Raw genomic sequence first — 12466 nt, forward strand, 5'->3', positions numbered from 1 at the left:
CAATGGGTTTTGAAATGTGCCGCTTGGTAAGGCGGGAGCCTACAAGCATGCAGACTCATTCAAAGGTGTCTTTGCAAGTCCCCATCCAATGCACCCAAATCACTGAATTTGAATTGCTGAATGCAGACCCCCTGCTGGATTAGGAATTGCCCCACCCACCCCACCCATCCTCCAAGGAAGGAGTTGCCCTCTTGCCTTCCCCTAACTCTGGGTAGTGTCCCTCCTGCCAGGCTCCGAAAGGTGGGGATTGAAAACTGAGTTCCGGAAAATGACTGAGTGTAAATTGGAGGTCAGTGGAGTAACTGGAGGCGGTGGATGGTGGAAAGAAAGCTCAGGGCTGGAGAGGAGCGTGGGACGGCTCTTTCCACAAGCTGCCAGCCTATTTCCTCACATACACCTCAAAGGCTTTTCTTCTGCACATCTTGTTGTCCAGATTTTGCCTCTTCAGACTCCCCATCCCCCAAAACAACAGCTCCCAGCAAAGGCTGTGTCTGAAATGGGGAATCAGAGAACTCTGGCCAAATTTGTCAGAGCCATGCCCAGAAGCCTTGAACCTTTGAGTTTTTTCAGGTCACTGCTGAGGAATTCCATTCCCCAACTCTGTTCTTCCTAGGGGGCCCTTGATCTGGAAATCTAACGCCAGGGAGGAACAGGAGGTGGAGGTGACTTTTCCTTTTCCTTGACACTTTTTCCCTTCCCTTTTCTTGCTTTAAATCAGGTTTCCTGTTCTGTGATCAGGATCCACGTCTGTAGGTCTACAGTGGGAGTATGCAAGAGGATGTCATCAATTCCCAACAATTTCCAAAAATGGTAACTGACCACACCAGAATGGGTGATCTTCTCAAGCGTTCTGAGAAACTTCCAACAGGTGACCATCCTTGCCCTCGAGTTCCATTAAGCATTAAAAGTAACGCTTCCCCTTGCTGTCCCCTTTCAGACCCAAACGAACCTAAGTGAATTCACTTTATTGGGCCTAGAAGAGGGAGACTTCCCAAAGGTTTTTAGAAACGGAAAACTTGGTCCATTGGCGTATAAAGGACACTGCCCCCTGTGGGGCTGCATTGGGTGATGGAGAGGAGAAAGGAAGGCTTGTCTGCAGCAGCTGCACCTGCCTGGATCTCTCAACAGAAGGGTTGGCTTCTCTGTCTATTTTCTACCAACATTTCTACCAATCTAAACATCCAGCTGGGCCTTCAAGTCCTTTACATTTCTAAAGTTGAGTCTTTTCTTGAGTTTACGCTTGCTAAAGTAAAGGAAGTACAAACAAAACAAACAAACAAAAACTCTATGGGTGAACCCTGGGAGCAGACTCGCCCTGAAGCTGTAAAAGAAACTCTGTCATTTGCCTGAGATAAATACCTTTAACGAATGAACGGAAAGTCAGAGAATAAGAAGATGCCTCCCAAGTCCCCTTCCATCGCTTGTCCTACTTTCATTATTTTCATATGAATACAGTGATCAGGTAACACTCTTGGACTAATCAAATGTCTAAAACTGATGTCATTTCAGAAGACCATTTTGGGGGGTGACTGGCTTCTAGACAAGAGAAATTTGCTTCAATGTTCACTTGTCCAACAAATATTTACTGAGCATCTACTACATGCCAAGCATTGTTCAAGGCACTAGAAATGCAGCAATGAACAAAACAGAAATCTCAGCCTTCATGGATCTTATGTTCTAGAAAGTTAGGAGGTTAGAGACTATTTTTCATATATGGTTGCTGAGAACATGCATGTCACTTCTTTGTCATATTAGCCCTTTTAGTGTCTTTGGAAAGAGAGTCCAAACTATTACAAGCTTACCAAATTTCTCTTCTATTAGACATAGTTTATGACACTAATAACATGCAGATATGTGGCCTTTTGCAGTCCTGGATGATGTTCCCAACCTGACAGTCCCATTTTAGCCAATCTCCCTACACCCTTTCCCCAAAAAAGACAATCATTTCCTGAGTCGTCTCTCCTCTGGGAGGCTCAGGCACTGGTCCAGCAAGAGTGGAGAGACCAGGGCATGACCCCACGACCGGGACCCTTCCCCCACCCTCTGGCCTCAGCAATCCCCTGGACAGGCAGCTCCTCCAGGGCTGGGGGTTGGGGTGCTGTAAGCCATTTCAGGGCTGAACTCTCCATGAACCAGGAAGGGAAGGGGGTGGGGGCTGCAGAGCAGAGTCATCAGGAGCTGGCTGGGAGGCAAGGCTTCTGGGCAAACCTCTCCGGCTGAGTAAATACTGAGCTGCCTCATCTCCAAGGTGGGGTAGAGACGGAGCTGTCAGGCCAGAGTAAACTGAAGGGAGCTTCGGGCCTCTAAGGAGCAGAGGGCGCATGCTTTTGGGGGCATCCTCCCTCCTAGGTTCTCCCTTCAGGCAGAAAGGGCTACAGGTCTCAGAATTGTCTGGACCCAGGCCAGTGATCTTGAGAGCATGGAGGAAATTGCCTGGGGTGGGGGATGGGGAGAAACAGTAATTTTAATTAGCTCCAACTTGGCCAGTAGACTATGTGGGACGTGATGCTTCCTCCACCCCACCCTACCACCCCCCATCCCAGACCAAGTTTAACATTCTTTCTTACTTACAACTTCTTCTATCATCAGAGGGAAGGATGAGTAATGAGATAATGCAACTTATATTAAAGACTGGGAAAGCAGGCCCAGAGAGGTTAAGTGATTGATTCAAGGACACACAGGAGGCCCTTGGTAGAGGAAGCTCTGGTCTCCTGACTTCCTACAAAATTCTTTCTTCTCTGAAGTACCTGATCCACTTATTTCCTGATGAAGAGAATGACAGTGGCCAAGAGGTCCTACTCTGAGCTGCAGTTAATAGCTGCTTGAGCCAATCTGTTCTCCCAGAAATGGGCATTAAATATTTGGCATCTCCAACTCCTGTTCCACCCAGGACCCACTCTGAGGATATAAAGCATTTAGAGAGCCTGGGAAATAGCAAAAGTTAAAGCATCTGGAATATTGTGGTTGAGTCATGTAAAGGAGGCCATGCAAGGAAGTTCTTAGAGCTAGGACTAAGCCATCAGGAAAAAATCTGGTACAACTGCAGGGGGTGCCAACCGCATGGACCACAGTGAGAACGTGCTCCCAGAGTTATGCAGTGAGACTGTCCTGCCAAAAGCATGTCTCATTACGATGCTGCACTTACTATGAACTAGTATTCTGTGGAACTACCCTGAACCTTTTCATTCATAATTATTTTATTCCCTAGCAGCAAATTCCATGGTTACAATACTAGGTGAGTCTGCAGGTACAGTGCTGGAGGATGAAGGCTAGCGAATGTCTGCTTCCATCACACCAAGGCCAAGAAAAACTCAGTACAAGAAAGTAATAAAAAATGTCTTGTATGAATATATAAAACAGAACATCTCTACTGAATACTGCCAGGCAGTGTTCTAAGCATGTCTCATGTATCTCACTTATTCAACTTCCCTCATTTTACATCTGAAGAAATGGAAGCACAGGGAAATTGAATAACTGGCATAAGCTCACTCACCCAGCTGATAAGAGAGGAACCACTTTGAAAACTAAGTTACACTTCAGAGTCCTTGCCCTCCACCACTCTAAATCAGGAACTCAGACTGTCTGCCTTCAGGACTTCTGAGCCTTCCTCCCAATGGAGAAGGGAGAGAGAGTGCAAGAGGCCCAGAACAACTCTCCTTTCTACAGTTGAATGGGCTGAGACCTGAAGGAAAGGAAAGGGTCTCAGCCAGACCCACCTGGGTGCTCTCAGCTGCTAAGAAGGGAATCCCCTCTACCTGTCCTTAGCCCCAGAACCTGTCTCTAGTATCATATACCTATCAGGGATCAAACAAGATATGAATGTGAGAAGTGAAGAGTGTGTGTGCACCCCAAAGGGTCAAGATGTGCCCTGGAATCAATTAGGGACTATAGATAGGGGAGAAGACATGTCCCCTTTAATAATGATAAGTATTATTATAGCTCATATTTATTTATTAGAGACTGCTCTCGCATATTTTACACATATAAACTTATTTATTAACTTCCACCCTATGCGTATGATGCCCATTTGGGAGAAAATGGCCACAAGGCTGTGAGAGGCACGGCTGGAAGGATTTGAACCCACGTATCTTGGCCTTCCTCTCAGTTTCATCTGGATCTCCGTGCTCTCAGTCATCTGGAGATGCCCCCAGCCTCCCCATCTCCACCCTCTCCTACTCCCCACCCCACCAACTCCCTTCCAGCAGCCCAGTGGTATTGGTGCAAAGAATGTTCATAACAAAGAAACCCACATTAAAAGTAAGAAGAACTTTAGGGTTTTTTACATCTCTTTTCCTTGTCTCTCTTGTCCTGGAGATCAAAGGGCCTCACGTTGGGAGAACAAATGCTGAAGAAGAAAGCAAATGAAAGAGGAAAAGTTCACACTTGGGGCTGAGAAACAGATGGTGCAGAGTGTTGGGTAGAGTGGAGGCTACGTGGTGGAGGAGGGGCCGGGAGATACTCCTCAGAAACCTTGACAAACTTTGAACCTGAGAAGAATTCTCCCCCCCATAAAGAATCAATGGGGGGAAAAAATCTCTATTTTAAGATTTTTAGGGCTTCCCTGGTGGCGCACTGGTTGAGAGTCCGCCTGCAGATGCAGGGGACACGGGTTCGTGCCCCGGTCCGGGAGGATCCCACGTTCCGCGGAGCGGCTGGTCCCTTGAGCCATGCCCGCTGAGCCTGCGCGTCCGGAGCCTGTGCTCCGCGACGGGAGAGGCCACGGCAGTGAGAGGCCCGCGTACCGCAAAAAAAAATAAAAATTAAAAAAATAAAATAAAATAAAATTGCACCCCTCCCCCAGCACTTCCCATTACAAAAAAAAAAAAAAAAGATTTTTATTTTCAAAATAGGAGACTTTTTGGAGATTTGGTAAATGGAGGTGTCGGAGTGGAGGGCTTTAAACCTTGCAGAAAGTGTACGTTCAGATCTTCTGGTAAATATAATTCCCTTTGCCCCCTCAAGGGCTGTGAAAAACCCACCTATCTGAAAGGCACGGTGGAGTCTATGAGGGAAGCAGTTTGTCATCTATTCTGGAAAGTTTAACAATGTGTTTTTGTTTGTTTGATTGTTTGTTTGTTTTTACCAACCTCTCCTTTGTCATTTATGATAGGAAAATACAGTGACCTTTTGTTTCTGCAAATAAATGCTTTCTGTGTAGACCAGTCTGAGGCCTCAGATAAGTGGGATTTTAGGAGAGCATAAAGTGGGGAAGGGGTTAGGATCACAGGAGATGGGGGGCTCAGATGTATTGCAGATTCTTTTGAGCCTGCCCCTCTGTTAACAGAGAATTGATTTGCCCCTCATCCCTCCCTGGGGGAATCTGATAGTTCCTTCTGCTGTGGCCAAAAACCAAATAGACCAGCCTCCCCCAGGACCTCTCAGCCCCAGTCTGCGGCCCAGCTTCACCATCCTTGGGGTCCTGCTGTAACCAAAGCTCCTTCCTCTTCCCTGATTTTCTGCCCACTGGTCCAAAGTTTGCAGGATCCAGAAATATCCCAACCAGAAGGCTCTATCAGCTTACGCTGAATGGCTCCAAGCAAGAGTTTTGTTTCCACAGACACTGCTCTGTCTGCTCTGTCAAGGTGACCCCCTTGGGAAAGCCAACCTTGGCGGCAATTTTAATTAAATGCAGAAAAGCAGTTAATAGATTTTTTTTTTTTAAGACAGAGGGCAAGGCATCAAGCTCTGGGAAAGCTGAGCTTCCTCTTGCAACACGCTTCTCTTCCTCTCCAGCTGGGCTGTGCCATTATTGATAACTTGGCCTCTCCTATAATAGCACCAATTTCATTAGGAAGCAAACGTTCGGCTTTTTTTGCACGCACTCCTAGTCCTCTTTGCTCCTTCTCTTCCTCTGAAAGGTCGAGAATTCAGTAGATGGGGTGGGTAAGACGCCCCCCTTGGTCCTGCTGCCCGACCCCAGCTGTCTTGGCTCCAGGGCATTGGGGGTCCCCGGAATCAATAAACCGGTCGGGAGCCCGCAGGCCCGCGTCCTCTGGACGGCACTGCAGGGCGACAGCGCTGGCGGTTAGGCGGCCGTCGCGGCGCTGCCGGAGCCAGGCCCGCCTCCGCCTCCCCCAGCCTCCGCCGACCAAAGGGTTGTCAGTGGGACCCGCCAGGAGACAATAGCTGCCCCCGAGGGCGCGCCGTCGGCTTGTTTGGAAAGCCCGGGGGCGCTTCGAGGTAAAAAGGTCAGCGCGGGACCGGGGTTTACCTCGGCCTCCTTCGCCCACCGCAGGCCCTCGGGACTCCAACCTGCCGCTCCCGCCGCAGCCCTCCCTTCCCCGCCTCCCCCCCTCGGCCCTTTCGCCTCGCCTCCCCTGCTGTCCAGCGCCGGAGACCCGGGAGTCACCGGGACCCGGGTGGACGGCACTTCGGAGGCGGGCGGCTGCGGCCAGAGTCTCTCCGCCTCGCCGGCTCCCGAGCCCCGACGTCCCGGTTGGGTGGAAGGGCGCCAGGCTGGGAGCGGGAGGGGAGGGGTAACCTGTGTGTCAGTCTGAAGTTTGTCGAGGGACCTGTCCTCTGACTTCCTCTGAGCAAGACTTGGCGGGGAGGGGACGATGCACAGCCTCCGCAGCACATATTACTATTTACCGAGGCACACTCTACGCCAGGCCTCGCTCTGGGCGTGGGAGACGCAGAAGGGAGAAGGCGTCGTGGGCCCTTGGCCTCCCCCCGAACTTCCTCCTCTTTGCACCCCCTTTTCTGTTCTGTCCAAACAGATCCGTTTTCTTCTTTCCCGCCTTCCCTTCCGGACCCTCTCTGAACGGTATCCTCCCCATCACCTTGTCCCTCCAGGTCTTCCCACATTCCTCCAACGACCTGAGGGCTGACGGCTGTCAGAGCTGGAAGCCTAGGGCCCTGTTCTGCTTAGGCCCCACCCAGTAAGTCCTTCTCTTCATCCAGCTGAGCTCTTAAAGCTCAGCCCCTTCCAGCCCACCCAGCCTGCACCTACTCTCAGGGCTCTTGGAGAGAGCCGCCTTTACCCCTAGGTGGAGGAGCAAAAGAGGCGGGAAGAGGGGAAAACACACTTTATTGAAATGAGGTAGTTGGAAGTACAGAGAGAACCCGATTGCTTGGGGCTCAGGATTCCAGAAAGAGTGGTGCCTCCACTGTCTCCAAGGTTCAGAGAAATGCTTGCTGCTGGTAGGAGCTCTCCCTGCACCTGGGCCTCCCTGGGCTGCGCCAGGGGTCGGGGTGGAGATGAGGAGGAGGGTCCTGGCTTTTCCAGGAGGCAATAAATAGGGGAGGAACTAGTGGGGGCGTGCCTGCGCCTTCCTGGTAGAGGCTTGCTGGGGTCCAGCCTCAAACAAAATTCCAGAAGTCTCCGAAGTACCAAGTTCCAAAACACTTTGGTAGCTTAGAGATGAGGTCGCTGGTGGGAGGGGAGGGAGGTCTCAGAAAACAACCTCTGGAGGCTGCTAGTGCAATACAAATGTGCCAGGTGGGGGTTAATAGGCTTAGGTTGGCGGGGGGGGGTGCTTTTTGGTCTGTCCCAAGGCAGCTGGTGCTATTGTAAGGTCTGTGGCGACTAGAAAGAGTAAGCATTGATAATATGCCTGCACCCAAACACCTCCCACACGAGAAACCTCAAGGCCTTCTCTCTGTCCTGGGCCTAGAAGGGGGAGTTAGGATAAGAGTGCATGAGGAGAGTCCTCGAAGCTCAAAGGCACTGGACTGAACGAATCGAAGTTGGAAGGGAAAGGAGAATCCAGGAGGTTGGGACTTGCTTCCACGCCGCCCACATGCCGATCCCCAGATTAAAGGCAGAGGGAAGCCCTTCCCTTCCCTCTTGACAGGTTGGGTGTCTCCCATGCCTCTGGTCCTCCTGTAGGGTCCCCAGCCATCAGCACCTTGCCCAGACCGGAGAAAAGGGTTCCCCCGTTCCTCCCCAGAGCAGCTGTAAACTGGCGCCCCAGCCTTGGTGAGGATCGCCTGAGGAGTAAAGCCGAGGCCCAGGCTTAGGGAGAGCAAAGGAGAGGGCTGGACGGCGGCGCTCGGGCGCTGGGAGCCCCGTCGGTTGGGAGGTTTAGTTCAGGAGGTGACGGAGCTGGGCGAAGCTTCCGGGGAGGTGCACGTGGACTGGTCGGAGGCGTCTCCAGCCGCCTCCTTGGGACAGCCTGAAGGGGCTGGGGGCACCCGGCCTCCCTCCCGCTCGCGCTTCTTCTGCTTCATGCGCCGGTTCTGGAACCAAATCTTGACCTGCGTCTCGTTGAGCTCCAGGGTGGCGGCGATCTCCACCCTCCGGGCCCGGCTCAGGTACTTGTTGAAATGGAACTCCTTCTCCAGCTCGGTCAGCTGCCTCGTGGTGAAGTTGGTGCGGAGGCCACCGGGCGCGCCCAGGCCCAGCTCGGACACCTTGGCTAGGGGCGGGGCGAGAAAAAGGCCACGTCAGTTCTCTCACCTCTTTCTCCTTCCCCTCCCCTCCCCCCGGCCAGCTCTGCACCCCCATTCACCCTGCTGTCCCGCTTCAGCTCTCGAAGCACCAAGCACCCCTCCAGGTGATCTGGATCAGCCTCCCCACGCTCCCATCCCCCATCCCTCCGCAGGACAGCGGGTCCTGGGCCTGAGCTGGGCACACAGATCCGGAAGTGCGGGTATGTGTGCGGACTTACTCTTAAGGGGAACCGGGCACTCACTGGGTGGGGAGACCCCACCTGACCTGAGACGGGGCAGAGTGACCCCACCTGACCTGAGACCGGGCAGAGTGCTCTTACCTGCCTCTACCCGGCGGCGCAGAGACGGGAACCCAGCCCAGGACACCTCAGTGCAGACGCAGCGGAGCCGCTCTGAGCCCCCGGGGTGGGGGGGCGGCCGCCTCGGAGCCCTACCTGTCTTGGGTGGGTTCCTCTTCACCTTCATCCAGTCGAAGGTCCGGGCTGGGGGGAGGCTGGTTTCTGACGGGCAGGGCGACTCCTTGTCCTCGGAGAGGAGCTCAGCATAGGCCGGTGCAAAGTTCCCTGTCTGCTCGTTCCCGTAAGGGGGCTGCGGCGGAGGGTACGGCCCCGGGCCCGTCCCAGCGGTTCCATAGCCGTCGGACAAGGCCCCTAGCTGGGCCCCATAGCTTGAAGGATGAAAATAGCCTCCATCTCCTTCCGGCTGGCCCAGAGGGTAGTACTGAGAAGGCCCGTAGCTGGGGCTGCAGGCAGCCGGGGCGTACCCCGAGGTCGCGGAGCTGGGGAAGGGCACCCCTAACGCCGAGGGCGGGTGCTGGGCCGGATAGCCTGAGTTCTGCTGGAGCGCGGGGCTGGGCAGCCCCCCACCATAGCGGGTCTCGCCTGCATAGCTGTCAACAGAGGGAGCCGAGCTGGGGGGGAAAGAGGTAGGGGCGCTGTAGGCGCTGGGTGCCCGGTTACAGAGTGGGTACTCTAAGAAGGAGTTCATCCTATTATAGTCCATGCGTCGAGGCCGCAGGAGGGTCGGCCCGTTTGGGGGAGACACCCTCTTGCCCTACAACCTTTCCGCAGTATGTCACAGCGCCGAAGCTTGCATCCATGGCCTAACCCAGCTCGCCTGGGCCAGGGCTCCCCCAGGAAGGGGGTAGGGAGTGGGGGTGGAGGGGCGCATGTGATCTCTCCCAGACCAATGGGCGCAGCGGGCCAGAGTTTGGCAGCCCCAGCGCCCATCCATCACCCCCTGAGCATTAGCATGACAAAGACACTTCAATCACCCGCAGCCCATCCATCTGAGGGTGACGTGGAAGCGTCAAAAACATCTTTCTTCAAAGACTTTGGGAAAGAAGGGACCAGAGGGAGAGGGGGCAAAAGTTAGAGGAATATTCAGGCCTTTCCTCCCCTCCCAGCCCCCAAGGCCTTCAATAGGCTCCCAGGTTATTAGATTTGGACAAATTCAACCCAGCTGCCCGTCAGTCTTCCCACCCCCCACCCAAAGGAGCCTCCCCCCTCACCAAGTCTGTAGACCAGGAGATGGGGAGTCCAGCCTCCTTTGCCCAGAACTCCCACTCTGAGTTTCCTTCTCCCGATTTGGGGTGACGGGCTGGGACAGCCGTGTGAGGTGTGTTGTTTGGGGCCAAATGGATGACTGTGAAGGAAGAGGATGCAGAAACACCTAAGGGTGTGAGGCGGGGCCCCGAATCTAGAGGAAGATTAAGTGAGGGGTGGGAAGCTGGCATACCAAGGAGCAAGACAAGATGACAGAAATGTGGGGAGGAGGATGAGAAATGCATTCCTCTCTGCATCTCTCCACATCACCACTCTCTCCTCATTCACACGTGCATTTCTCTCCCTCGGCTTCTTTTTATATTCTCTCTGTCTCAATCCATCTCTCTGTTCGTCCATCTCTCTCCATATTTATATTCGTTCCCTACCTATCCATCAACTCATTTCTCTGGATGTATTTATCCTCTCTCTAGCCATCCATAGCTGTAGCTGGCTCACTCACTCAGACTCACGTAACTCCCTGTATCTCTCCAGAGAGCCACAGTGAGCACAGAGCTAGGTGATGTTTACTTACAGGTGAAGAGGAGGGCATTTTTATTCTCTTTCTGAAGTGTTTAAAACTAGTGTAGTGCATTCTTCTGGTTCCTTCCTACCCCACAGCACCCCACCACCACCAAATCCCAAGCCTCCAATCCATAAATTCAATACCAATTACATCTTAAAGATGACTCAAATTTCTGATGACTTTCTAGAATAGGTCAAAGGAGTTTGCTTAGAGAATGGGAGCTTCAGGCTCAGGAGCGAAGTCTCACGCCTTTCTGCTCCGTGTGTCTGTTGGGTTCGGGCTGGGGTGGGGGGAGGAGAACAGGAAGTGGCTCCTTCACTCTATTCAGACGGGGATGGAACTGGAAGGGAAGCTCTTAGGTAGAGCCCATTGATTCTCCTCCTCCGGACTCCGAGGACAAGAGCTTGGCGCAATCTAACACCCACGCTCATTTGTAACCTGTCAGGGTGTCTGCCTGGCCGGAGGCCTGGGGCCGGGGCTAGGGCAAGTCCAGGAGGGCAAGAGTTCAGGGGAGGATCTCTGTAAACAACTGAGCTGAGGAGAGGAAGGGGAAGCAGGTGGGACAGGTCCAGAGAGGACCCTCAAAACTTCTCAGGTTTCCCTACCCTAAAAAGGGCAGGTGAGTCCCCAAAGTTGTCTCTCCCAGACACCGTGCCGCTCCCTCTTTCTGTTTCCCAGTCCCCTCATTTTGCCTGTCCTCTCCTGCTTTCTGTCTCTATCACCAGAATCACAGTGCCTTTCTCTTTCCTTAATAACTGTGAGCGTTGCTTAGCCCTCAGCTATGAAAGAGCTTAGAGCATTTCACAGGACCCCTGCCCCCTCCCTCCTCACGTGTACTCTGCTTCACACCCTGCCTCAGAGCAGGACAAGTTGGGGGGAGGGGACCAGCTGGCAACTCCTTTAAGAGAGATGCAATGGGGGAGGGTGAGAGCGTGTTCCGTGCAAAGGGATGAGGGCGGACAAAGGAAAGGAGAATTGAGGTGGGGGGCGGGGGCGGCCTGCAGAGGGATTGAAGAGAAAAGGAGTGTTGAGGTGAGAACAAGATTTCTTTCTATTTCCCCTTTTGGGTTCGTAGGTGCTCCCAACAGTTTCCTCTCACTTTAAGATGTTCTCCACAGAGGCATTTGGAGAAGAGGGAAGTAGGGAACCAGGGTTTCTCTTCAGACCCCACATCTGAGCTGGGTCTGTATCTGACCTGGCTGTCCTGCTTCTGGGAGACTTGAGAGTCCACTTTCCACCTTTCCCTCAACCCAGGGAGAAGCTCCTCCCCTCATCCCTCGCCCTCCTAATTAAGGGAACAATTTGAGGTCTAAAGGGGGAAGTAAACTCCAAATCAGTTTAATCAAAGAGTAGAAATCATTCTGGGAGTTGGGGAAATGCAGTCTCCCTAGTAACAGCAGAAGTCACCAATAGTCTATTATAAAGACTAGAAGGAAGGGGGCGGAGAAAATGTGCCTCAAGTTATATTGTCAAGTGCAGTGGTTGCTTTGGTCTCGCCTCTCCCAATTCCCTCTGCTTTCCAATTCATCCCTGAGCCTTGCTACCTTCTCTTGTGTAGCAGAAAGATGAAAACTTTTCAGATTTCCTGGTGGCTCTCCCAGCCCCAGCAGAAAGGACTGGGAGAAAAAGCAACATGGGTCCTTAGGTTCCCAAGTCTCTTCCTCCTTAAAAGAAACTCCGCTGGCCTCTGGCCTGCGGAGAAACCCTATGGAGCCTGGATTCCTTGCTAAGCCCATCGCTGAGTGCAACACAAAACAAACAAACAAACAATGTAATCCACATCTGGAGTAACCTATGGCCTATAGGATTATCTGGTTGACCAAATTAAAGTCACCAGAGATGGTCTGGGTAGACCCAACACCAAAGTGAAGTATAGTTGATTTCCTCTTTTCTATAATCTATTTAGACATATAGGAGAGCAAGGAAGACACAGGCATGTTTAGTACTGAAATGATCTTTGAGAGATGCTGATCCCTGTACCACTAAGGCAGGGAGACCATTCTAA

General features: G+C 52.6%; 1 protein-coding gene across 1 annotated transcript; it reads right to left on the reverse strand.

The window, feature by feature from the left end:
- Window positions 1-8031: 8031 nt before the first annotated feature.
- HOXB1 (homeobox B1) lies at window positions 8032-9464 on the reverse strand (the record flags this gene model as incomplete). The annotated part of the gene is made up of 2 exons (XM_081219174.1): window positions 8829-9464; window positions 8032-8360 (listed from the first exon to the last, which is right to left on the reverse strand). The coding sequence occupies exons 1-2, from the start codon at window positions 9394-9396 to the stop codon at window positions 8032-8034; spliced, it is 897 nt and encodes a 298-aa protein (XP_081075300.1). The 5' UTR covers window positions 9397-9464.
- Between the last annotated feature and the right edge of the window lie 3002 nt (window positions 9465-12466).

This window comes from Mesoplodon bidens (genome assembly GCF_964165515.1).
Source record: "Mesoplodon bidens genome assembly, chromosome: 19".
Classification (NCBI taxonomy): domain Eukaryota; kingdom Metazoa; phylum Chordata; class Mammalia; order Artiodactyla; family Ziphiidae; genus Mesoplodon; species Mesoplodon bidens.